At 35.2% G+C, this 24575-nt stretch overlaps 1 protein-coding gene and 1 long non-coding RNA gene across 2 annotated transcripts in view; both read left to right on the top strand.

The window, feature by feature from the left end:
- The first annotated feature begins 210 nt into the window (after nucleotides 1-210).
- The window catches only part of MNAT1 (MNAT1 component of CDK activating kinase), a 197978-nt gene continuing 173613 nt past the window's right edge, over nucleotides 211-24575 (top strand). Inside the window, exon 1 of the mRNA XM_061156934.1 lies at nucleotides 211-417. Coding sequence (XP_061012917.1) covers nucleotides 329-417 — 89 coding nt within the window. The 5' untranslated portion in view covers nucleotides 211-328. The remainder of the gene's footprint in view (nucleotides 418-24575) is intronic.
- Nucleotides 9757-23337, top strand: LOC133066151 (uncharacterized). The gene is made up of 2 exons (XR_009695096.1): nucleotides 9757-10917; nucleotides 14116-23337. It is a non-coding gene; the product is annotated as an uncharacterized LOC133066151 (long non-coding RNA).

The following is a 24575-nucleotide window of genomic DNA, read 5'->3' as shown; positions in this document are numbered from 1 at the left end:
ACACGATTTCCTGAAAAATACAGTTAGGTACTTAGAGTTGAGGGTTTATGTGTAATTTGCCTTTTTAAAAAGCCCTCCCCCTAAATCCAAGGTTTTGCCGAGGCCTGCGAAAGCTGAGACCGAGCCCTGGCGGCAGGACCGGAAAACTTGCTTCCGGAACCTTTGCGCTGAAGTGCCTTGCCCCCGGCCGGTGCTCATTCGTAAAGGACCGTCCCAGCCAAGAGCTTGTTGGTAGGAACCTGCTTGGCCTCGGATCCGAAGGGTTTGAGGTTGGCTGTGGCGGAGACTGAAGCAGGCGCCGGGAAAAGTCCACTGGAAGGAAGGCGCCATGGACGATCAGGGCTGCCCCCGGTGTAAGACCACCAAGTACCGGAACCCTTCGTTGAAGCTGATGGTGAATGTGTGCGGACACACTCTGTGAGTCGGGGGATAGTTGGGTTCCATGGGGGGAGACGCACAGGGTGGGAGCCCTCGAGAGAGCCGGGAGATGCTTGTCGTCGGCTCAGGGGAGTAAAGGGCTTCGTTAGTATCGACACTGGGGAGGAAAATAGGAAAAGGGAACGTTGTATCTCTACCCTCCAGCCCTGAGCCGCTGTGGCCTGCTTTGAACTGCCGGATTCCTTGATGTAACCAGCAGTTTGTCACGTTCTCCCCTCCTTAGGCGATGAGAATCTGGACTGTATTTCCGGGCTGTGTTGTTAACAGGGTTCCGGCGTGGGAGATCGGAGTGTTTAGTTTCACGCAAAGCGTTTTTATTAAAAAGAACGAAAGTGCTATGAAAATACAATTACTGTGTTTATATACTGTTGCTATTTGTTGCACTGGTTAATATGAAACTCCATCGGTATGCCCACTGTCCTGATGGAGTTTGGTTAGTTCTCATCTCTAAAAGAGAAAATTCAGATCCTAGGCAGTTAATTTGTAGATACAGTAATGGCTGGCATTGAGTGTACATTAAGTGTCAGGCAGTGTTCTAAGCGCTTTACCATTAGTTATCCTGTTTCATTCTCAACAGCAGCCCCATGAAGTAGGTACTCATCTCATTCCCATTTTACAGGAAAGCAAACGGAGACTGCTTCAGATACCTTACTTAGTGGACCTTTCTAGAATTGGAACACAGGATGTGACTAAAACACGCCAATTTTGGGGGGCTTGGGAAGAAGGGAGATTGAATGTTTTGAAGAATAAGTGCAGGAACTGGTCAGCGTGTTTCTTGCCACGTTTTTATGGTTAAATGTGGCTCAGTAAAGGTGGTTTTATAAAGTGCTTTGAAATGTAAGGTGAACATACTTTCTCGTAGCTTCTTTGATGTTTCTAAGGTATAAAAAATGATGGTTAACCTACAATGTGGTAGACAAGATCTTTGGGTAAGTAAGCCTGAGTTGCATGGTTAGTTGCAGCTATAATGATTATAAAAGGATTTAATAACTTACTGGATTGGTCTTATTTTCTAATTAGTCTTTATTTTCCTTTGCTTTATCCAGCAAAGGAGATACAGTAGAACTGTGATTGAATGGATCAAAATTAGAAATAAGGTAAAAGTAATCAAGTAGATTGGAAAAGGGAAACCAGACAAATGCTGTGAAGACTATTCAGTTTTTAGAAAGATTTTGCTTGGTTTCTCTTTATTTTCCTGTACCAGATTTGTTATAGTTGGTGCTCAAGGAAAAGGAATTTGCTTTTTTTGAAAGGGTACTAACTAAATGTAATTTACTGGAATAAATTGATACCTAGTAGTAATTAGCTAGTCAGGGAAGAGTATGTGATTTTAGCAAAATAAATTGCATTTTTATTAGACAGTTATATTTATTTTTAATTGGAAATTGCTTTTGTTGTGGCCATGGTTTTTTCTGTTTTTTTCATAAGAGTTAAGAATTGTCTAAGTCATTCTGATGTTGCATTGATTTTGGTTTATTTGCTAATCTGTTAAAGACCAAGTTTTGCAGCCCTCTTTTAACTTGAAATATAATAAAAATGAATAAAAGATTATATGGTATTGGCTAAGAGAACAAACTTCTGATTTTGAATTCTTTGTACTCTCACAGGCTCGGGGCAAATTCCTCTTAACCTCATTTTTCTTCCCTGTACAATAGAGATAACAGCACTATGTATATTACAGTGTTTGAGGACTAAATAATATATGTAAACATCATATTTGGAGGTGCTTAATAGAATTTTTTTCACATAGTATTTGTTCAGTATACATTGGCAATCATTATTATTATTTATGCATGGTATGGATGCTAAGCAGAAATAAAATTTAAACAGGATCCACTCGGCCTGCTTTAAAAGACTTGCGCAACAGTGGTATCTTTAAATAAAGAGATTATAAAATGTGGAAATACAGTTTTGATTATAATGCCCCTTTTGTGATTTAGATAGGAACTCAGTATCGTGTTCTGTCATGGAAATGGGGTTATATATATCCTGACTTTTTTCATAATGTATATCTTGGATATCTTTTCTAAATTGGATGTGTATATATTCCTCTTTAACATTTGGATGATAGTCCACTGTTCAGTTATACTATAATTGATTTACCCCAAAATTTTGTTATGAATATTTAGATTTCCTATTTTTCACTGGAGTCAGTTTCTCTCTTTCCGCCCTTCTCCCCGGCCTGTAATGCAAGTACATTGTAAGATATAAGAGGAAAACCAGGGGTAAATGCCTAATAGTAGAATTGTATGTGACTTAAATTTTGATAAACATTGCTCACTTGTTCTCAAAAAAGATTGTATCTGTTGTGCCCCCGCCAACTGTTCATGGGAATTCCTATTGCCACATATCTTTGCTGGTATTGGGCATTATTACTTTTTTAATCTTGCTGTGCTGATAAGTAATAGAACATTATAGATTTTGATGTGAAATACTTTTGATAGTATGCTGAATTAGTACAGAATGTCTCTCATGGGATTGAGCTTAGGCATTTTTATAATTGTTAGTCTGAAAGGAGTAGGTATTATTTAGCATTATTATTTGTATTAGTTATCTATTGCTATGTAATAAATTACCTCAAAAGTTAGTACCTTAAAACAATAAATATTTATTATCTTATACAGTTTTGAAGGGTCGGGAGTCTGAGAGTGGCTCAGCTGAGTGATTCTGGCTCAGTGTCTTTCATGAGGTTTGCTCAAGCTGTTTTCTGGGACTGAAGTGTCTGTTTCCAAGGTCACTCATGTGGCTCTTGGCAGCTTCAGTTCCTCTCCTTGGACCCTCCATAGGACTGCTCATGACGTGGCTTTTCCCAGAGTTAGTGAGAGAACCAGAGGCTCCAGAGCCTTTCATCATCAAATGACAAAAATCACATTATCATTGCTTCTGCTGTATTTTATTTGTTAGCACTGAAGAGTCCTGTTACAGAGTGGGAGGGTATTTATACTCCAGAGTATGAATACCATGAGGCAAGGATTACAGGGCCACATGATTTTACTCACTTTATTTTGTGTGTCAAGTAGCAAAGGCATTTTAGGAGGCCGATAGTAAAGTGAATAGGGATAGTGCTTCACAGGAGATAGGAAGTGTGGGATTATAGAAGGATTATTTAGAAGTACTATTTATGAGAGAAAATACAGGAGCAGAAAGGAGAAAAGAGGTGAAACATTATGAAAATACTTTTCTCCCTTAACTGCTAGCAGTTGAGGAAGTGGTGGTTGAGTAGTAAAGAGCCCACCTGGTGGGGAAGATCCCCTGGAGAAGGAAATGGCTACTCACTCCAGTATTCTTGCCTGGAAAATCCCATGGATAGAGGAGCCTGGTGAGCTATACTCCATACGGTAGCAGAAGAGTCGGATATGACTAAACAACAACAACAAATTCCATTATGTATTAATATTAAATCAATCCAGCAAACACCCAAATGAATTGATTGCATGCACATGCAAAGAAGATTGGGTTCTAAATTTGCTTTTTTTTTTTTCAATTCAAGGATGAACTTTTGTCTTAGTTACAGAAAAGGGTAACTTTTTTCTGTTTATCAGGGCCACCTATTTTAAGAAATAAGCCTTTCATAGAATTCTTCATAGAATTCTAAAGGCGTGTTGATTTAGAAGGAGTCAGTTATATCTAATTCTCATTTAACTAAAGTCTTTTTTATTTTTTTTTCAGAGAAGATGGGAAAACTTTGTTTTCTTTGGAATAGAGCACATCCTCTTTACCCAGCATAGTTGGATGATATTTTTCAGAGTAACACAAGCAAATAAAACTAATAATTTAAGTTTTATCCCAACCATCCTTGGCAATACTTATCTCTGGAAACTTTACCTGTATTTGATTTTACTAAATCTTCTTTCATCATTATAAAAACACACAAGACACAGAGTAGAATAAACAAAAACTCATCCTGATATATGTTAAAGACAATATTTTGCCATATTTTCTTAAGGTTTCTCTTTTTCTCCTTTTTATTTTTATTTTTCTCTCTGCTTCTCTCTCTCTTGCTTATTGATGTTTCTAGATAGCTTTTTCTGAAGAGTTACCAGTTTGAATTTTGCTGATTGCATCTCTGTGGTATTATTATGTCCCTTTGTATTTCCTGTAAATTACTAACAGTTTTTAGAGGTTTATCAGATTAAAGTTCAGTTTATTGTTGGAAAGAATAATTCATAAGTGGTATTAATTCATTTGTTTAATATGCTGGGCTTGTACATTACCATTTTGTGAACTGGGAAACAGTGGACGGAAAAATTAGAAAAAGGCACTCATTCTGGGTAGAAAATTAGAAAAAGGAGACTTTCTGGATGTATTGTTGTTAATTTCTAATTTAATTTTGTTGTAGTAAGAGAACAAATTTTGCTAAATTTCAGTCTTATAAAACTTTATGAAAACTTATTTATGGTCCAGTGTGTGGTCTGTTTTGGTGAGCAAGGTCTTACTTGATGAACAAGTCAAGTTGAAAAGAGTGTGTTCTGTAGCTGTTGGGTATAGTGTATATCAGTTAGGTCAGCTTGGTTGATAGTGTTAACTTCTATCTTTACTAATCCTTCTGTATCCTTACTAATTTATTTTTTCTACTCATTTTATTAGTTACTCCAAATAGATTGTGTATTCTTCAATTTCTCCTTTTAGTAGTTCTATCATGCTTCATGTATTTTGAAACTCTCTTATTAGGTACATAGATACTTAAAATTGCTATGCCTTCTTGTGATGAATTTATCCTTTTGTCTTGAAATGTTCCTTTTGGTCTTTTGTAATACTCTTTATCCTGATGAATTTTTTTTTGTCTGGTATTATGTCAGTTCTCTTATGCTTTCTGTTTGATAGTATGTGTTTCTCTGTCCTTTGCTTTCAACCAATGTGTGTTCTATGTCTTAACATTTTGTAGACATTACATAGTTAGTCTTACTTTTTTGTGTAGCCCAACACTGGCTGCTTTTTAATTGCTGTTAGTCCCTTTATATTTAATGTAATTATTGCTATCATTGGGTTTAAGTCTATTTGTTTTCCATTTGTCCTTTCTTGCCTTATTTTGGATTAATTGGATATTTTAAAAGTATTGCCCTATTAGATTTTTATTATTATTTTAATACTTTTATTTTTAGTGATTTCTGTAAGCATAAAAGTATTGCCCTATTAGATTTTTATTGTTATTTTAATACTTTTATTTTTAGTGATTTCTGTAGGTATAACAATATGCATCTTTATGAAAGTCTATTTAGAGTCAACATTCGACACTCTGCATTTTTCACTTGCTCACAAATTCCTCACATTTCAATACCTCACAAGGATGAGTGCTATAATTCCATATACATACCCTTGTCATCCTTTATACTAATGATGTCATATCTTTAACCTCTATGTATGATTCAGTATTGTTATTTTTGCTTTAAATAGCCAGCTGTTTTTAAGGAAATGTAGGGAATAAAAAATAGTCTTTTTAATAGAAAACTTTTTGAGATAAAATTCACATACCATAAAATTCACTCGTTTAAAGTATAGAATCAGTGGCTTTTAGTATATTCTCAAAGACATGCATCTATCACTACAATTAATTCTAGAACATTTTTGTTACTTCACAAGGAAATCCCTTACTTCTTAGCCCTGTCCTCCACCTCCCTTTGTCTCCGAGCCCTAAGGCAACCACCAGTTGACTTTCTATCCCTATAGATTTCCTATTCTGGACATTTCATATAAATGGAATCATATATATAAATGGTCCTCTGTGATTGGCTTTTACTTAGTATAATGTTTTCAAGGTTCATGCATGTTGTAGAATGTATCAGAACTTCTTTCATTATTGAAGACTCTTCCATTGTATGGATATTACCACTTTTCATTTATCTTTTCATTAGTTGATGGACACTTGGGTTATTTTCACTTTTTGGCTATAATGAATAATCCTGCTGTGAACATTCATGTATAAGTTTTATGTGACAAATTGTTTTGATTATGTATTTAGGAGTATAGCTGTTGGATCATGTGATGACTCTGTATTTATCCAAATTGTAACACTTTTCCTAAGCAATCACACAACTTTACATTCCCACCAGCAGTAGATACGGGTTACAGTTTCTCTACATCTTTAGCCAGCACTTGCTATTATTTGTCTTTTTTGAGTGTAGCCTTGTTAGTGGGCATAAAACTGTTAAGTGGGCATAAAACTGTTAAGTGTAGTCTTTTGTATTCACCTACTTATTTACCATCTTTAGTGTCTTTCTTTCTTCTTTTGGATTGATTTGATAGTTGTATTGATTTTGTTTTTCTGCCTGAAGAGCATTCTTTAGTAGTTCATGGTATAGGTTTATCGGTGAAGAATTCTCCCAGATTTTGTTTATATGAGTGTTTCTATTTTACCCTATTGTTTGAAGGATCTTTCTGTGGAGTATGAAGTTATGAGGTGTCATTTCACCACTTCAGATGTGTCATTCTTTTTTTTTTGTCCATGGTGCTCAGCTTGTGGGATCTCAGTTCCAACCAGGGATTGAACCCGGGCCAGGGCAGTGAAAGCTCAAATCCTTAGCACTAACTAGACCATCAGGGATCTCCCCATTCCATTTTTTTTGTGATGAGAAGTCAGCTGTTACTTAGATCCTTGGTCCCCTTTGTTGTAAAAATCTTTTAGGACTGCTTTCAAGATTTTCTGTTTATCATTGGTTTCTAGCAGTTTGAATGTAAGTTTAGATGTGCTTTTCTTTGTATTCATCCTAGTTGGCATTTGTTGAACTGGGAACTGTAAGTCAGTATTTTTCATTCTATTTGGAATATTCCAGTGATTCTTTCTATATTATTTTCACTTCTCCTTTTGGAACTCAGTTACATGTGTGTTAGCTTCTTTGGTATTGTTTTATAAGTTGTTGGGGTACTATTCATTCTTCTTCAATCTTATTTTCTCTGTTCTTCAGGTTAGATATTTATTATTGGTCTGTATTCAAGTCTACTGATTCGCATCTGCTATGTCCAATCTTTTGTTAAGCCCATTTGGTAGATTTTTTCATCTGTTATTATATTTTTGTTCTAGAGTTTTCATCTTGTTCTTTTCTATAGTTATCACTTCTCTTTTTAAATTTTCTGTCTGCGCACTAAGATCATGTCTTCCTTTACTTTTTTGAATGTAGTTCTTTGGACATAATTTGTGTTAAATCTTTAAAAATATTTAAAATAGCTGATTTAAAACTTATGGTCTTCTAGATCCAACATTTTGGCAAAGCTGATTTCTGTTGACTATTCTTCCCCCACCTCCGTGGATCACATTTTTTCTTTTCTTTTTTTTTAACATTTAATGCATTTTTCAGTTGTATACTGGATCATGTAGATGGTATTAGAAATTGCATACTTTATCTTTCTGTGTAGAGTGTTGTTTTTAAAAATCTTGTAGGTAGTTCAATTACTGATTGATTACCTTGAACTTTGTAGGCTTGGTTTTAATCATTGTGAGGTTGGATCTGTGGAGAGCCCATTGTGTTTCCTTACTTTACTGCAACTCAATCTCCAAACTTTGAGTTCCTTGCAAAACTTGTTGAGGCTTGATTTTAGGCTTTGTTAGAGTAAGTCTAGATAGAATAAGTCTTACTATATGAAGTAGTCCCCATTCTTACTTGAAGCCTTTCTGGTATCTCAACTAGATTTTTGAGGTGTTAATAAGGTGTTAATGTGGTTTCTCTACTCTGGCTGGGTAGGAACTCCAAAATATACCCAGCACTCTCTTCCTTTCTCAGCCATTCTCTTTTAAGCCTTGATTGGTTTTGCCCTGCGTATATGCAGTCTGTTCTTTGGCTATGGACTTATGGGAGTTCTTACACAGACATCTGACCCTCTGCCTTACAGATTTCAACCATATCAACTGCACTGAAGTTTGATCTTTGCCTGTACAGCTTAGCACAACCACTGTGCCCTTCTTAAACTCTTGCTTGCTGGGCTATCGTCATGGAAATTTTTCCCAGATAGAAAAATGAGGCAATTGTAGGGCTTACCTTGTTAGTTTACCACTTCTAAGGGATTATAGTCTTTGTGTTACTCATCATCTAATGTCTGTAAACAAATTGTTTCATACATTTTGTTTTATGGTTGCTCATGGTGAATGCTAGTCTGACATCAGTTGCTCCATCATATTTGTTAGAAAATGCTGGACTTACTGTCGTTGAGGCATTTACTTCCTTTAGTCTCAGTTTTATGTGTACATGTTTATTTTCTTTACCTCAAAATTGGTAATTGGTAATTTCTGTTCCCCTTTAACATTTCTTTCCTTTTTCAGTTTCTGATTTTTTTTTTTTACTGTCTCAGTTTCTCCCCTAAAACTTTTATAAATATACTTTTCTTCTCTTCCTCCTCCTTCCTCCTTCCCTGCTTCTTCTTCTTCCTCCTTCTCCTCCTCCTACCTATCTGCCTCCTCCTCTTCTTTTTCTTCATGTAGTGAGTGTTTTAAAGTTGATTTGGATGTAATGTTGTGGAACAGCTCTGGAGAATTAATATCTAATATCTTGTGGGTCATACTTACAATGAACATCTCAAGACCATTCTCCTGAAGGAGATGGTTTTTCCTTACACTGTATGTATTTGATTTGTAAATTTGTTTAGAACAGATAATTTTTAACCCCCTTCAGTCTCTTAAAATTTGGGTAATTTAGTTAATAGTTAATTAGAAAATCACTGTGGTCAGTAGCTTTAGTCTTTTTTTTTTTTCACCATATACCATTAATAAAAGTTCTTCATAAGATATTAAAATTTTCAGTTATTTTTATTAACTGTGATTTTTCTTTTTCAATACAGGAGAAAGTGCTGATGACTATTTATAGAATGTAAATATATCACTATGATTGGGTATCTTATGGCTATAATATATGTATTTTTGATTTTGTAAAATAACTATTTGTACATTTTAGTTAAGATGCAGTGTGTGCATTTCAGTTCCTTATTTTATTGAGTGTAACTTAATGTTATAGTTCTTTAAAACCGTGGTTACTAAATGTTTAGTAATTATGTCATTTGTACTGTTTCTTTTTGAATGTGAAAAACATAGCCCTACCCGATAAGTCTCTTCTCTAATTCTTTTCATTTATACTGGGAATCTTTTTTTTAAGAATCATTTTATCTGCTGAGTAGTTTACCATGTATATGTATGGGTGTATGTATACACCCATACATATACACATATATTTTTTCTTGGAGGAAACCTTTTGTGAGGTTTGACCTACAGGTGAACTTTCTTTTCATGGATGGACACCCTTTGGGAGCTCTTTCCCTTATATATCCAGTTTTCCTTTGAAGTTGTATCGTCCAATTTGTGTTACAAGATTCAAGCAGGTAATAAGAAGCTGTTTATTAGATGTTCAAAGTTACTTGTTAAAAACACATTATTTTATTCTGCAAGAACCTGAAACATTAGCAGTTGGTCGTTAGGGATACAAATATAAACAGAGAAAGAATTAATGTATTTTCTCATTGCCTTTGTTTCTGCTGTGGGCATGAAATATTACATCTAACAAATGTATAATGATAGTTTGCCTGAGTTTGAATTCTAGATTTGCCACTTATTCTTAGCCAAGTGATTCAGGGAAGACTATTTTCTATAAGCCTTTGTTTTCTCATCTGTATAGTGGGTTTACCAGTAGCATATACCTGACAGAATTACTGTGAAGATTAGATGAGCACAGTTCAAATAAGTTTAAGAAGTTAGGTAAATTTAAGAGTATTTACTCTAATCAACCATAAAGAGTTACTTTCAGTATTCTAAATGCAGAAAAATAACAGCTTTTAGGTTAAGTTTCTAGACTCTTTTTGGCAGTTTACTTGTTTACTTAGCAGCTAGTCCCTGAGATAGTAAATAGAATGAGAACAATTGAATGAAAGTTTAACCTAGATATTTTAATGGTTGTCTTCATGTTTTAAATGTGTTAAGCTTGTTTTCAAAGGTAAAAAGTAATACTCAATTGTAGTTTATTAGTTATTGGTTTACTAATATAAATTTGCATTCTTTCTCATATATTCAATACATTTTCTAGACCACTGATTCCTAAACTTGTGTCATCCTAGGAATCGTCTTGGGTGCCTATTTAAAACACCAATTTCTGGGCCTTACCATAGATCTTTTGTGGAGGAACTTAGTATTTTATGCTGGCTATGTAGGTTAGTCTTGTGCTCAAGCAGTTTTGGAAAACAATGTGCTGAGTATACAACAGTGAGTGTGAGAGACATGGTTTCTGCCCCCATTAATTTTATAGTATTTTAGGTCTTCTTTTGAGTCATTAAGTGGAAATTAGTTTTTTTTTCTTCTTTCTAAGGAGCAAAAAGGGAGTTTAGAATTATAAAAATATTCTTTGGAATTAAGATGTGAAAGTGGACTTTATGTTACTTCTTAAACAAGCTTTTTTTTTTTTTTTTAAAGAAAAGTACTATTAAAGTAACAAATCTGAAATCCTGAACCGTTGTTGTAACCATTCTGCTGATGTAGGAAAAGGACCTTTGGAGAAGCAAAAAGTTTTGGTGGGTATATCCTAAAGTTAGGAGTTTTTGCAATATTAGCATCAAGCAATCAAGCCCCAAGGGGGCTTCCCTGTAGCTTAGATGGTGAAAAATCTGCCTGCAATGCAGCAGACCCCGGTTTGATTTCTGGGTTGGGAAGATCCCCTCCAGAAGAGTATGGCAACTCACTCCAGTATTCTTGCCTGGAGAATCCCATGGACAGAGGAACTTGGCTGTCTACATTCATGGGGTCACAAAAAATTGGGCATGACTGACTAACACTACTGCTATGAATGCATAAATGTTTTTGTGAAACAGTCTCTGAACAGGAAAGATCTAAATATTAGCCCCTTTAGGAAAGTGACGTGTGATGTCTGTTTTGGCTGTCAGGCTGGGGATGGAAGCTTGTTCAGAAGTACATGATACAGAGTGCTGTTTGTTTTGTCAAAAGTATTGGTAGGAAGATGGCAGACTTGATTAATGTAAATTTGAAGGAGATTAGCAGTCATCTTTTTAGTTCTATTCTACACTTGTCCTCCACTTTTTCTTTTCCACTTTATTTTTTTTAATCGAAGGGTATTGCTTTACAAAATGTTGTGGTTTTCTGTTATACGTCAACAAGAATCAGCCCAAAGTACATCCATGTCCCCTCCCTCCCATCTCCCTCTGCGTCCCACCCTCATAGATGGTCACGGAGCCCCTATTTGAGTTCCGCGAGTCATACAGCACATTCCTATTGGCTGTCTGTTTTACATATGGTTTTGTAAATTTTCATGTTACTCTCTCCATGTGTCTCACCCTCTCTCTCCTCCGCCCCCGCCCCCGTGTCCATAGGTCTGTTCCCTGTGTGTTCTATACCTGTCCTCCATTTTTAAACAAAGCCTAAGAAAGGTTATATGGTTGCATTGCTTACCTGCATGTCATGTGCTTAGTCCTATCCCACTCTTTGTGACTCTCTATCCATGGAATTTTCCTGGCAAGAATACAGGAGGGGGTTGCCATTTCCTCCTCCAGGGGATCTTCCCTGGCCCAGGGATTGAACCCTTGTCTTCTATGTCTCCTGCATTGCAGGTGGATTCATTACTTGCTGAACCTTTGGGGAAGCTTACCTGGCCAGCTTCATTTTCTTTTGTCTGTATAAATTTCAATTAAACTTTGATCACATTTGCTGAGTAAAATTGTTATTAATGTAATGTAACTAGATTTAACTCAAATCCAGTTTATGTGAAACATGAAAATACTACAGTGTAATCAGAAACCAGTTTGATATGCTTAGAACAATTTTCTTTTTATATTTAGTTTGCAGGATGCTGGCCCGAAATAAACCTTTAAGCATTCAATAATAATTTTTCTGCCAGTTTTTAATTTACTTTATATTTTGCTTTGATAATATATATAAACAATATCATAATATTTGGTTTTTGAGGTATAATCATATGCAAATTAGAAAGCCTAAATATATTATTTATGCCAGGAAATGATTTAGAGGATAACTTTTTATTTTTTTAGTCAAAAGCAAATTTTATTTGCTTTTTTTCTGTTATCATTTAGTTGTTGTGGAGAGCAAAACATCTCACAATATCTCTGAAAAATCCTTAATTTAGACTTTATTTTGTGTTATATCCAAGTGTCTAGAAAGACTGTATCAGCTACCTATAATGATAGTTTATTTTATAGTATTTTTATTTTATATATTTCACTTTGACATTATATATAAAATATGTATATTATATACATGCATAAATAGTTTATTCTCTACAAAAGGAAGAAAATGTAAAATTTAATGGACTTTATTAGAAATGTTTTGGCGTATTAGGTTTCCTCTCATTTACTAAGTTAGAATATGTAAAAACCGGAATTCTGAGATGAAGAAAAATGATTGCAGACTTCACTCAATTTTTTTTTTTAGAACACAAATATGATAGTATCATTGAAAATTAATGAGGGCTCCATCAATATGGTGCAGTGCCTCTGCATCATTGATTTATATATATTTAATGAGCCTGCTATTCTGATTTCAGGTAACTGAAGCAGACTACATCTAACAGTAACTCTGATTTACTTACAAAAAATTCTTTCCATTAAAATGGAAAAGTCTTGAAATCTACCAGTGTTAAGTATAATTTCTTCATAAATAATTCTATAATGTTTATTTTCTGGTTGTAACTTAACATTTACTGGTTTCAGATAATGTTACCAAAATATATTCTTTTATTTGATCTTCTGTCTTGTTATTGATCTCTGGAGTTGGAGTAGAAAATATGGAGGGGGGAAAAAAAACGTTTAAAAAGTAATAGGATTGTAGAAGCATGACATGGCAGATGTTATATTTTTGAGATCTGTTGAAGTGTATATGAGAACTATTTGAGAGAGAACTATTTCTGTATTCTTTGGCATTATGAATATAATTTTTGATATTTGCATTTACTTTTAGTTTTGTTTTAAAATACTTTTAAGATGTGTATTTTGTTAGCTTATTGAAAAGATAATATTAAAAACATTTTTGACAAAGTGTACATAATAATTTTATAGGGCATTTATTTTAATTTTTACCTTCTGATCATATGTGTCCACATACACAAATGAACATAGAACTCAATTTATTATGTGCAGTTTTTATGGAACAGTAATTTGCTAAGCTACATTTACTTTATTTTCAAAAAATGCTAATAGTGCCAAATGAATTTGTAATTGATACCTTAAGATTTAATAAAGTAGTGTTAGGAGATAGAAATTTCTTACCCATATTTGCTCTGTCAGTTGATAGCAGAGATAGTTTCTTTAGGTAGTTGAGATTGATAAGCAGAATTTTGAAGATAAAAATTCTTACTCTTAAGGTAGTTTAAATATATTTCTAAGATATAAAATGTGATATGTTGCAATAGATATTTCTGTATTATTCAGACTATGGATGTACTATTTCTCATAATTGCATCTGGCAAATGTCATTAATATTTAATTCCTTTTGGAGGTTAATTGCAAAAAGCAATCTATGTAATGTGCTACAACTAAATGCAAAAACGTACAAATTACAGTAGGAATGGTGTCAATAATAATAAATTGCCATGTCTAGTGTAAGTTTAGTGCTTGTAATTCCCCCTTGGGAAATATATTATTTTTGACTCCTCTTTATGAATCTTGGGTTTATGTTATTTAGAATTAAAATAGAAACTAACACTTATATATTAAAGCATTTGTATATTTATATATTATATATAGTGAGCTTCCTTGGTGACTCAGCAATAAAGAATCTGCCTGCCTATGCACGAGATGTGGGTTCGATCCCTGGATGGGGAAGACTTCCTGAAGAAGGAAATGGCAACCATCTCTACTATTCTTGTCTGGAAAATTCCATGTAACCAGGAACCTGGCGAGCTACAGTCTATGGAATTGCAAAAGAGCAGGACACGACTTAGCAACTAAACAACAACAATGCAATATTATATGTAGACATTAGAATGTAAGAAAACTAAGAGATGAAAACATACTGCCAGAGTGGATTGATTAATAAAATACCTCACAGAGGACAATTATATACATATGCAAATAGGAAGGGTTTATTTTCCTACCAAAAAATAGAACCAGAAATTAAACCTGTGCTTTTTGATTGTATTCTGTTTATTAACACTATGTTCCCAGTTGCTGTATTCGTTTATGGGTGTTTAGTTTCCAGATTATGCTTACAGAGGGTCATTTTGGTACAGTGGTTAAAAGTATCAACTTTGGAATCAAAGAAACTTGAGTTAAATCCACATGCTCCCACTTACTAGTTTTGTGACCTTCAGTGAAGTCCTTTTTGACTTTCAGATTTGTAAATCTCTAAAATGGTGTTAAAATTATTAGGTTGGTGCAAAAGTAATTGCAGTTTTTGCATTGTTGAAATTTGCAAATTGGTTATGTTGTACATCATTTTAGTGCACATTTCTCACTTTATATATTTTTTTGCTAATGACTTATTACTTGATGTTTATATATTTTAAACTGTGGAAATGATGTTAGACAAAAAGCAAATTTGAGCAGTTTTCTTATTTGCCAAAATGGGCGATAAAACAGCACACTCTCAACATCAGCAGTTTATTTGGCCTAGGAACTGCTGATAAACGTACAGTGCAATGGTGGTTCGAGAGGTTTTGCAAAGGAGAGGAGAACCTTGAAGATAAGGAGTGTAGTGGCCAGCCATTGGAAGTTGACAGTGACCATCTGCGAGCCATCATTGAAGCTAATCCTCTTAAAACTACAGGAGAAATTGCCAAAGAACTCAACATTGATCATTCTATGATCATTTTGGCATTTGAAGCAAATTGGAAAAGTGAAAAAGCTCCGTAAGTGAGTGCCTGATGAGCTGACCGCAAATTAAAAAAAAAAAAAATTGTTTTGAAGTGTCATCTTGTCGTCTTACTCTATCCAACAAAAACGAACCATTTCTCTATGGGATTGTGATGTGTGACAAAAAGTGGATTTTTTATGACAACCAGCAACGACCTACTCCAGTGGTTGGACCAAGAAGAAACTCCAGAACACTTCCGAAAGCCAAACTTGAACCAAGAGAAGGTCATGGTCACTGTTTGGTAGTCTGCTGCCATTCTGAACTACTATAACTTTCTGAGTCCCTGTGAAACCATTACATCTGAGAAGTATTCAGCAAATTGATGAGATATACCAGAAACTACACTTGCAGCTGGCATTGGTCAACAGAAAAGGCCTGATTCTTCTCCACGACAACGTCCAACTACATGTTGTATAACCTTCAATGCTTCAAAAGCTGAGTGAATCGGCCTACAAAGTTTTGCCTCATCTGCTGTATTCACCTGACCTTTTGCCAACTGACTACCATTTCCTCAAGCAACTTGACAATTTTTTGCAGGGAGAACACTTCTACAACCAGCAGGAAACAGAAAATGCTTTCCAACAGTTCCTTGAATCTTAAAAGCACAGATTTTTATGCTACAGGAATATACAAACTTATTTCTTGTTGGCAAAAATGTGTTGATTGTAATGGTTCCTATTTTGATTAATAAAGATGAGTTTGAGTGTAGTTACAATGATTTAAAATTCATGGTGCGAAACCATGGTTACTTTTGTACCAATCTAATAATGCTACCTACTTTCAAGTTTGTTGTGGAGATTAAATGTGATTTGTACAAAGTGCTTAGCATGTTATGGTTAGCATATAGCAGCTAATATTTATTGGGCACTTACTATTAGGAGTCGTGGTGTCAATCTTAACTATTATGTGGTGTTTCTTTGTGGAAAAGTATAAAATACTTGCAAAAATAGAGAATTTTAAGTGTGCTAAGGGTACTTGTTAATTAGATGTAATCATAGCTAGTTTCTCTGCATATATATTTCTTATTTTAAAAATTAAACACAAATGGATTGTTCTGTATAAATTTCTCTGCAGCTTCATTCATTCATCAGTATATCTTGGATAGCTTAACTTTGAACATACAGCTATGTCATTCCTTTTTATGGTTTCAGAATATTCCATTTTTTGAAGTACATTAATTTATTTAATGTCATACATTAATGGAAGTTTTGGTTGTTTCCAGATGTTTAAAATTATAATTTTTCAGTATATTCTTATCTTTGTGTATATATGAGCATATCTATACAATAAATTTCTTAACAGCAGTGTGTGCATTTAAAATTTTGGTAGATAGTACCAGTATTTTTTCTTTCTGTTTTGTTTTCTTCAGCTTTCTCAAGGTAGAATTGGTATTCACTAAACTGCACAAAAATTGTGTAATTTAATCAGTTTGGGTATATTTATGGACCCATGGAGGCAGTGCTACAATTAAGATAGCAAATATTTCTCTGACTCCCCAAATTTTCTTGAACCATTTGTAATCCATTTTTTTTTTCTCTACTCCCATCCTCAGGCAGGAACTGATCTGCTTTTTCTTACTGCAGTATAGTTTACTTTTGCTCCAGTTTTACCCAGAATCATAGTCTGTATTCTTAATTTTTTGCCTCGCTTCTTTTGTTCAATTATTTTGAGATTCATCCATGTTATTGTGTGTGTCAGTGATTCATTCCCTTTTATTATATATATTATATAATTATATACATAAATTAGTGTAGATATACTAATTTTTTTTCCATTCATGAATTAATGGACACTTGTTTCCAATAGTTAGTATTACAAAAGAGCTTCTACGAACTTTCATGTAGTCTTTGTATAAACATATATTTTTGTTTCTCTTACATAAATACTTAGGAATGGCATGGCTGGGCTATGTGGTAGGCATATACTTAACTTTTTAAGTTTTATAGTTTTAGATTTTAGATTTGTATCTGTGATCCATATTGAGTTGCCTTTTGTGTATGGTGTGAGTTAAGAGTGTTTTTTTATCCCCCACAAGTCTCTTTAGTTGATCTCATAGCGTTTCTTGAAATGCTTTTCATTTTTCCATTGGGTTGCTTTAGCATTTTTGTTAAAAATCAATTGACTAAATAAATGTAAGTCCATTTCTGAATCCTCTATTTTCTTCCATTGATTTGTAGATATATTTGCCATTACAGAGTGTTTTAATTGCTAGAGCTTTGTGGTCCTCCACCTTTTTTTTTTTTGAATTGCTTTGGTTATTCTGTGTCCTCTGCATTTCTATATAACTTTTAGAGTTACTTTGTTAACTTTTCTAAAACTGCTTGCTGGAATATTGATTTGGATTGTTTAAATTTGGGGAGAGTTGCCATTTTGATAATACTGAGTATTCTGATCATTAAAAGTGATGTGTCTTTTTATTTAAGTCTTTAATTTTGTTCAGCAGTGTTTTGTAGTTTTCAGTGTAGAGGCCTTGGATAGCTTTTATTATATTTATTTCTAGCTAGTTTATGTTCTTTGGTTGTACTATATACTTGGTATTTAAAAATTTTTTTCACTTTCCAGTTTGCCGCTAGTATATAGGAATACAATTAATTTTGTATATTAAATTTATATCCTTCAATCTTACTAAATTTATTTATTCTAGTAGGTTTGTAGATTCCCTGAGATTTTCTATGTAATCAATCATATCATTGAAAATTTAAAAATTTTCATTTAGTTAATTAATTAATTTGGTTGCTCTTGAGTCTGTTGCTGTGATGGGCTTTCTCTAGTTGTGGCAAGTGGGAACTACTCTTTGTTGCATGCGCAGGCTTCTCATTGCTGTGGCTTCCCTTGCTGCGGAGCATTGGGCTGTAGGCACTGGGCGTCAGTGGTTGCAGCAAGTAGACTCAGCTGTGGCTCGCAGACCCCGGAGCGTGCAGACTTAACATGGTTGTGGCACGTGGGCTCAGTAGTTGTGGCGCACAGGCGTAGTTGCCTTGTGGCATGTGGAATCTTCCCGAACCAGGAATCAAACCTGTGTTCTCTGCACTGCAAGGCGGATTCTTAACTGCTGGACCACCAGGGGAGTCCCTTATCTGTATTTTAAAAAAAATTTTACTTACTTAATTGTTTATTTTTGGCTGTATCACATGGCTTGCAGGATCTTAGCTCCCCAACTAGGAATTGAAGCCATGCCCTGGGCAGTGAGAGGACAGGCCCCTAACGACTGACCCCTAGGGAATTCCCAATCTTATCATCTTTAAATAGGGCTGCTTTAATTCTTTCATTTCAATCTTTAGTTTATTCATTTATTTAGCCTTAATACAGTGCTGGAAGCTCTACAATAATGCTGAATAGAAGTGGGAAAAATGGATATTCTTGCTTTGTTTTTGATCTTGGGAGAATGCAATTTAGTTTTTCATCATTAAATATGATGCTGTCTGACAGTTTGAGAAAGTACCTTACTATTCCTAGTTTGCTGAGAGTTTTTTCTTTCATTTTAATACCATAAATTGATTTGAATACTATCAACAGTTTTCCTTAAACTGTTGAAATAACTATATGGTTTTTCTCCTTTATTCTGGCAATATGGTGAATTACATTGATTGAGCTTGGAGTGTTAAATCAGCGTGTGTTTCTGACTTCCCTGCACAGAGGACGCTGGAGGGCTACATGGGGTCACAAAGAGTGGGACCTGACTGAGCAATTAACACTTTCACTTTCCACTTGCTAGCCTTAACCCTAACATGACATTATGTATTATTTTCATGTACTATTAGATTCTCCTTGCTCATACTTTGTTAAGGATCTTTGGGTAGCTTGTAATTGTTTTTTTAAATGACTGTGTTAGGTTTAGAATTAGAATTACTCTGACCTCAAAAAACCAGTTGTGCTGTGTATTAGCTACCTATTTCTTTGTAACAAATTATTTCAAAATTTATTACCTAAAAAACACAATCATTATCTCATGGTTTCTGTGAGAAAGGAATTCATTCGTGACTTAACTGAGAGACTCTGGTTCAAGGTATCTCACAGGGCTGCAGTCAGGGTATAGGCTGGTGCTGCAGTCCTCTCCAGACTACAGCTGAAGGATCAGCTTCCAGACTTTCATGGATGAACTATAGTTATCTGAAGGCTTGGCTGGGGCTGGAATATCTACTTCTAAGCTCACTCCTGTGGCTTTTGTGAGGAGTCGTCAGTTCTTCACTGTTTGTTGGCCAGAGGTCTGAATTATTTGCTATATGGACCTTTTTTTTCTAAGAGTTTCTTTCATGTCATCACAATATGTAACTTTTCCCCCCTAGAGTGAATAATTCAAGAGAGAGAGGCAGATGCCACAATGTCTTATAAAGTAGCTCTGAAAGTCTGGCACTTCCATTTCTGCCACATCCTATTTTTGTTGGAGGCTTAAATGCAGCATACATTCAGCAGGAGAGGGACTCGAGCTTCAACTTTTTGATGAGAGAAATGTCAAAGAATTTTTGTACATATATAACACCATATCAACCATATATCTGTATGTTTATCACTGTTATAGACCACAATAAAGAGTGTTCCCAGTGATCCTTGACTCCTGGTATTCACTCCCTTGTGTAATTTCTTCTCATGTATTAGAGTTGTTTGTGTGACCAACGGAATATGGCAGAAGTGATGATTTGTCACTTCTGAGGCTAGCTTATAAAAGGACTGAGGCTTTCTCATGGACCACTTACTCTGGGGAGTAATAGTTGGTGTTGTAAGCAGCCATATGTAAAGGCCCCTGTAGTGAGAGATAGGCCTTCTGGCCTCTGCCATGTGAGTCAGCCATCTTGGATATGGATTCTTCCTAGTCATGTCTTCAGATGACCAGCTAACACCTTGGCAAATAAGCTACTACTGGATCCTGGCACTCAAACTGTATGAGATTAATAAATGTTTTTGATTTAAGCTGCTAAATTTGAGAGTATTTTGTTACAGAGTATCAGATAACTAATTCAATTACTTTATCTTTTTAGCACTTAATATGTATTTTGTGTGAATGTTTCTCCAAAATTATTGATGGAAATTTAAAAATATGAAATTTTCATGACTCTTTAAAACATTTTTTTAAATAAAGTGTAGTAGTTAATTAGCTACAATAGTATATAAAAGTGCCTGTTTGCCCATTCACCTTTGCAACACTGAAGCTTTTGTAAAGGCCATATTGGTTTTAATCCATTGTGACCACAGTTACACCTGTTGCATTTCATGTTTGTATTTAGTAGTGAGTCTTCAGTATGATTGTAAGAATACACATATAAGGTACTTTTTAATTTATATTTATGTTTTAAGCAAATACAGGAGTTGAAGTTATAGTTTAAAAATGTTTAATTTCTGAGTACTAAAAGTCTGAAAGCATTTAGAAATACAATTGTATGAAATAGCTATTGTTTGTAAGCACTTTATCCACATCTTATTTCCGTAAAAGAATCATATTACAGTTAGTATTAGATCTGCTCTTTGGACAGCTGGAAAGCAGGATGAGGAAAAATCATTCTCCTCTTGTCCAGTAGAAAGTATATTGTGCCCTCTAGTACCAGACTTGTGTTTTTTTTAAAGGATAATAGATTCCTCACAGGTGAGCCAGTTCTTTTGTGTTCTTACCAGGTGTGTTATTGATTTTCATGATGGTAGTCTAGGTACTCTCATTCAACAGTAGCTTTAGTAAGTTCTCCAAAAGAACACAAAGAAAACCAGAGATTTTTGCATTTTGAGTTCAAGGAAATGAATTTCCTCAAATCTTTTGGCTGTTGTACTTTTCCTTCCTAGATGCTTATAAACTGTGATATCTTTGAAAGATATATGTAAGGTATGTAGTTTCCCTTTTTTTTCTTTGGCATGGATTGTATGATTTATTTAATTTAGAATGTGAAAACAAAGTATTGACTTACAGTTTTTTTTCTTGCCTATAAACTGAGTTACGTTAGGGTGGGAAGGTTGCAGAAGGTTATCCATGTCCCAGATTCTAGAAATAATCAAGTTCACATAGTTATCGAGAGTTAATAAATTGTTTGACAGTTACTTCACCCTTAAATTACAATACTAAAATATACTTTGGGTCCTAACTAAGGCAACATTGAGAGTAATCTGCTTCTCTAGTAGCTCAGCTGGTAAGGAATCCACCTGCAATGAAGGAGACCCCCATTTGATTGCTGGGTTGGGAAGATTGCCTGGAGAAGGGACAGACTATCCATTCCAGCATTCTTGGGCTTCCTTGGTGGCTCAGATGGTAAAGAATCTGCCTGCAGTGCGGGAGATCTGGGTTCGATCCCTGGGTTGGGAAGATCCCCTGGAGGGGTGCATGGCAACCCACTCCAGTATTCTTGCCTGGAGAATCCCCCTGGACAGAAGAGCCTGGCAGGATAGAGTCCATGGGGTCACACAGAGTCAGACATGACTGGGCGACTAAGCACAGCATACACAGAGAACTCTGAACAGATTTCTGAGTGAAAACTGTAATCTACCTGGGAGCCATTAATAACTGAAGGAAAAGTAGTACTTGCTACTTTAGTTTGGAATTTTTTTTTTTCCAGATTTGCAAGTTGTTTCTTTTTCATTTTTATCACTAAGATGTGCTTAGTCGCTCGGTTGTGTCCAACTTTTTGTGACCCCATAGACTGTTGCCTGCCTGGCTTCTCTGTTCATGGGCTTCTCCACCTAGGAATACTGGAGTGGGTAACCATTCCCTTCTCCAGGAGATCTTTCTGACCCAGAGATCAAATCTGGATCTCTTGTATTGCAGGCGGATTCTTTACTGTCTGAACCACCAGGGAGACCCTAGCACTAAGATAGGAGCTCATAATTTCATAACTCTGAAGAGTTTATGATAGTATTTAATAGACACTCATAGGCATGTCTGGCTTGGTCTCTTGTGATTTCACTGCTCCTTTCCCCTGGGTCCTTGTGTGCACAAGGTTTTGTTTGTGTCCTCCAAGGGTCTCTGTTTCCCCCAGTCCTGTGGAAGTTCTGTAATCAAATCCCACTGTCCTTCAAAGTCAGATTCCCTGGGGATTCCTAGTCCCTTTGTTGCACCCCCAGGTTGGGAAGTCTGATGTGGGGGCTAGAATCTTGGTATTATTGTTCTCCACTTTATGGGTTGCTCCTGCAGTAGGTATGTGATTTGATTTTAATGTGATTGCGCCCATCCTACCATCTCACTGTGGCTTCTCCTTTGTCCTTGGATGTGGGATATCTTTTTTGCTGGGTTCCAGCATCCTCTTGTTGATGGTTGTTCAACAGCTAGTTGTGAATTTGGTGTTCTCACAGGAGAAGATGAGTGCATGTCCTTCTACTTTGCCATCCTGGGCTGGCTTTGCTTGCTCCTTGGAAGAAAAGCTATTTTATTTTCTTTCCAAAGACAATCCTCAAAAGCGTATTAAAAAGTAGAGACATCACTTTGCTGGCAACGGTCTGTATAGTCAAAGCTGTGGTTTTTTCAGTAGTCACGTACAGATGTGAGAGTTGAACCATAAAGAAGACTGAGCTCCAAAGAACTGATGCTTTCGAATTGTGCTCAAGAAGATTCTTTTGAGAGTCCCCTGGACAGCAAGGAGATCAAACCAGTCCATCCTAAAGGAAATCAACCCTGAATATTCATTGGAAGGACTGATACTGAAGCTGAAGGTCCAATACTTTGGCTACTTGATGCGAAGGGCCATCTCCTCGGTAAAGACCTGATGCTGGGAAAGTTTGAGGGCAGGAGGAGAAGGGAACAACAGAGGACGAGATGGTTGGATGGTATCGCCAACTCAGTGGACACAAGTTTGAGCAAACTCTGGGAGATAGTGAAGGGCACGGAAGCCTGGCATGCTGCAGTCCACAGGGTTGCGAAGAGTTGGATGCGACCTAGCGACTGAACAACAACACCACCACCATTTAGTAAACAGTGGCAATGAAACTTTGTTTATTTAGGTTATATTTCCTTTTAGGGGCACATTTATTTTTCAGGTTATATTGTTTTTTTAAAATCTTTAATGCTGCTTTCATTCAGCAAATATTGATTACTACTATGTGCCAAGCATATTCATGGTTACAGAATGATAATATCTTTTTTGCCCTGGCTGTTATATTTCTTTGGTTATTGAATATATCTCTAATTAAAGGTTTTACGGATAGATTTTCGTTTCTTGTTTTGTAAATAATAGTTTAGTTTAAATGTGTTATTTAACCTTTTTTTTTGTGGGTTCACATTTTTAGTATATATAAATTAATATCTGGCTAGTTGTGAAATCAGACTGTCTAGATCTGTGAGCTGGTAAATTCTAATTCTGGTACTTTATATGTTACAACATTTTGTTATTCTATTTTTTCAAATCAGATACTCATTTCCCCCTATTTCTAACTCTATTTTTCTTCATTTCCCCCCTTGTTTTCCTATTATATAAATAATCATCTGCTCTTTTATGACAGAGCAAATTGCTGTTTCAGTTTGAGTCAGTGATTTGAAATTTGTAGCAGTATCAACTGGGAGACCATAATCTGTTAGAAATCTCATGCTTAATTATTAGGAGGGATACCTAAAGAATTCTTGATGTAATTAGTGAACTTTCTGGGCAAGTCTCATCTTCATGAGAAAATTTATGATTCTTTATTCCATTACCTTATAATGGATCATAGTTGATTTTAAATAGATTATCAAGAGAGTGAATGTTGGGAAGGGTTTTAAGACATTTTGTGGTAAAATAGGTTTACATTATGGTATTCTTTAAGTGGTTTTTCTCTGAATTTTATGTATGCTTCACCAAAAAATAAATTGAGACTACCACACTTGGCTAGAATTTTTTTTATGTAACTGTGATATTGTTCATAAGCAAAATAAAAAAAAAGAATACAAAACATGTTTCTTCTAGCCCAGTTTGCAATTCAGTTTATCAGTTGCTGTATAGAGATAGCTTATTCTCATATACAGACTTTTTAAAGTAAAAGAAAAAATTCATCTAGTACAATTTCTTGATTTTATGGCTGAGAAAATAGATTTTTCTGTGTTTTAAAAAACTATTTATTTATTTGACTGTGCCGGGTCTTAGCTGTAGCATGTGGGATATTTAGCTGCAGCATGCAACTTAAACTGTTAGTTGAGGCACGTGGGATCTAGTTCCCTGATCAGGGATTGAACCCAGGCCCCTTGCATTTGAACCACTTAGCCTTTGGACCACCAGGGAAGTCCCCCTAGATTTTTCTTTTAAAGCTGTTGAGTAATGTAACTTTGCAAATTCAGATTGACCTTTACCTCAGTTAAAGAAAGTTAGTAAACAAGCAAGCCGTTAGACTGAAGTAGCTGTAATGCCTTGTTGACCTACTAAGCAAACCAAAACTTAAGCTTTCAATGTGAAGAAATGGAAACCTAAGGACA

The sequence above is a fragment of the Dama dama genome, chromosome 12, assembly GCF_033118175.1.
Source record: "Dama dama isolate Ldn47 chromosome 12, ASM3311817v1, whole genome shotgun sequence".
Taxonomy (NCBI): domain Eukaryota; kingdom Metazoa; phylum Chordata; class Mammalia; order Artiodactyla; family Cervidae; genus Dama; species Dama dama.
This window is presented reverse-complemented; position numbering and strand designations above follow the sequence as displayed.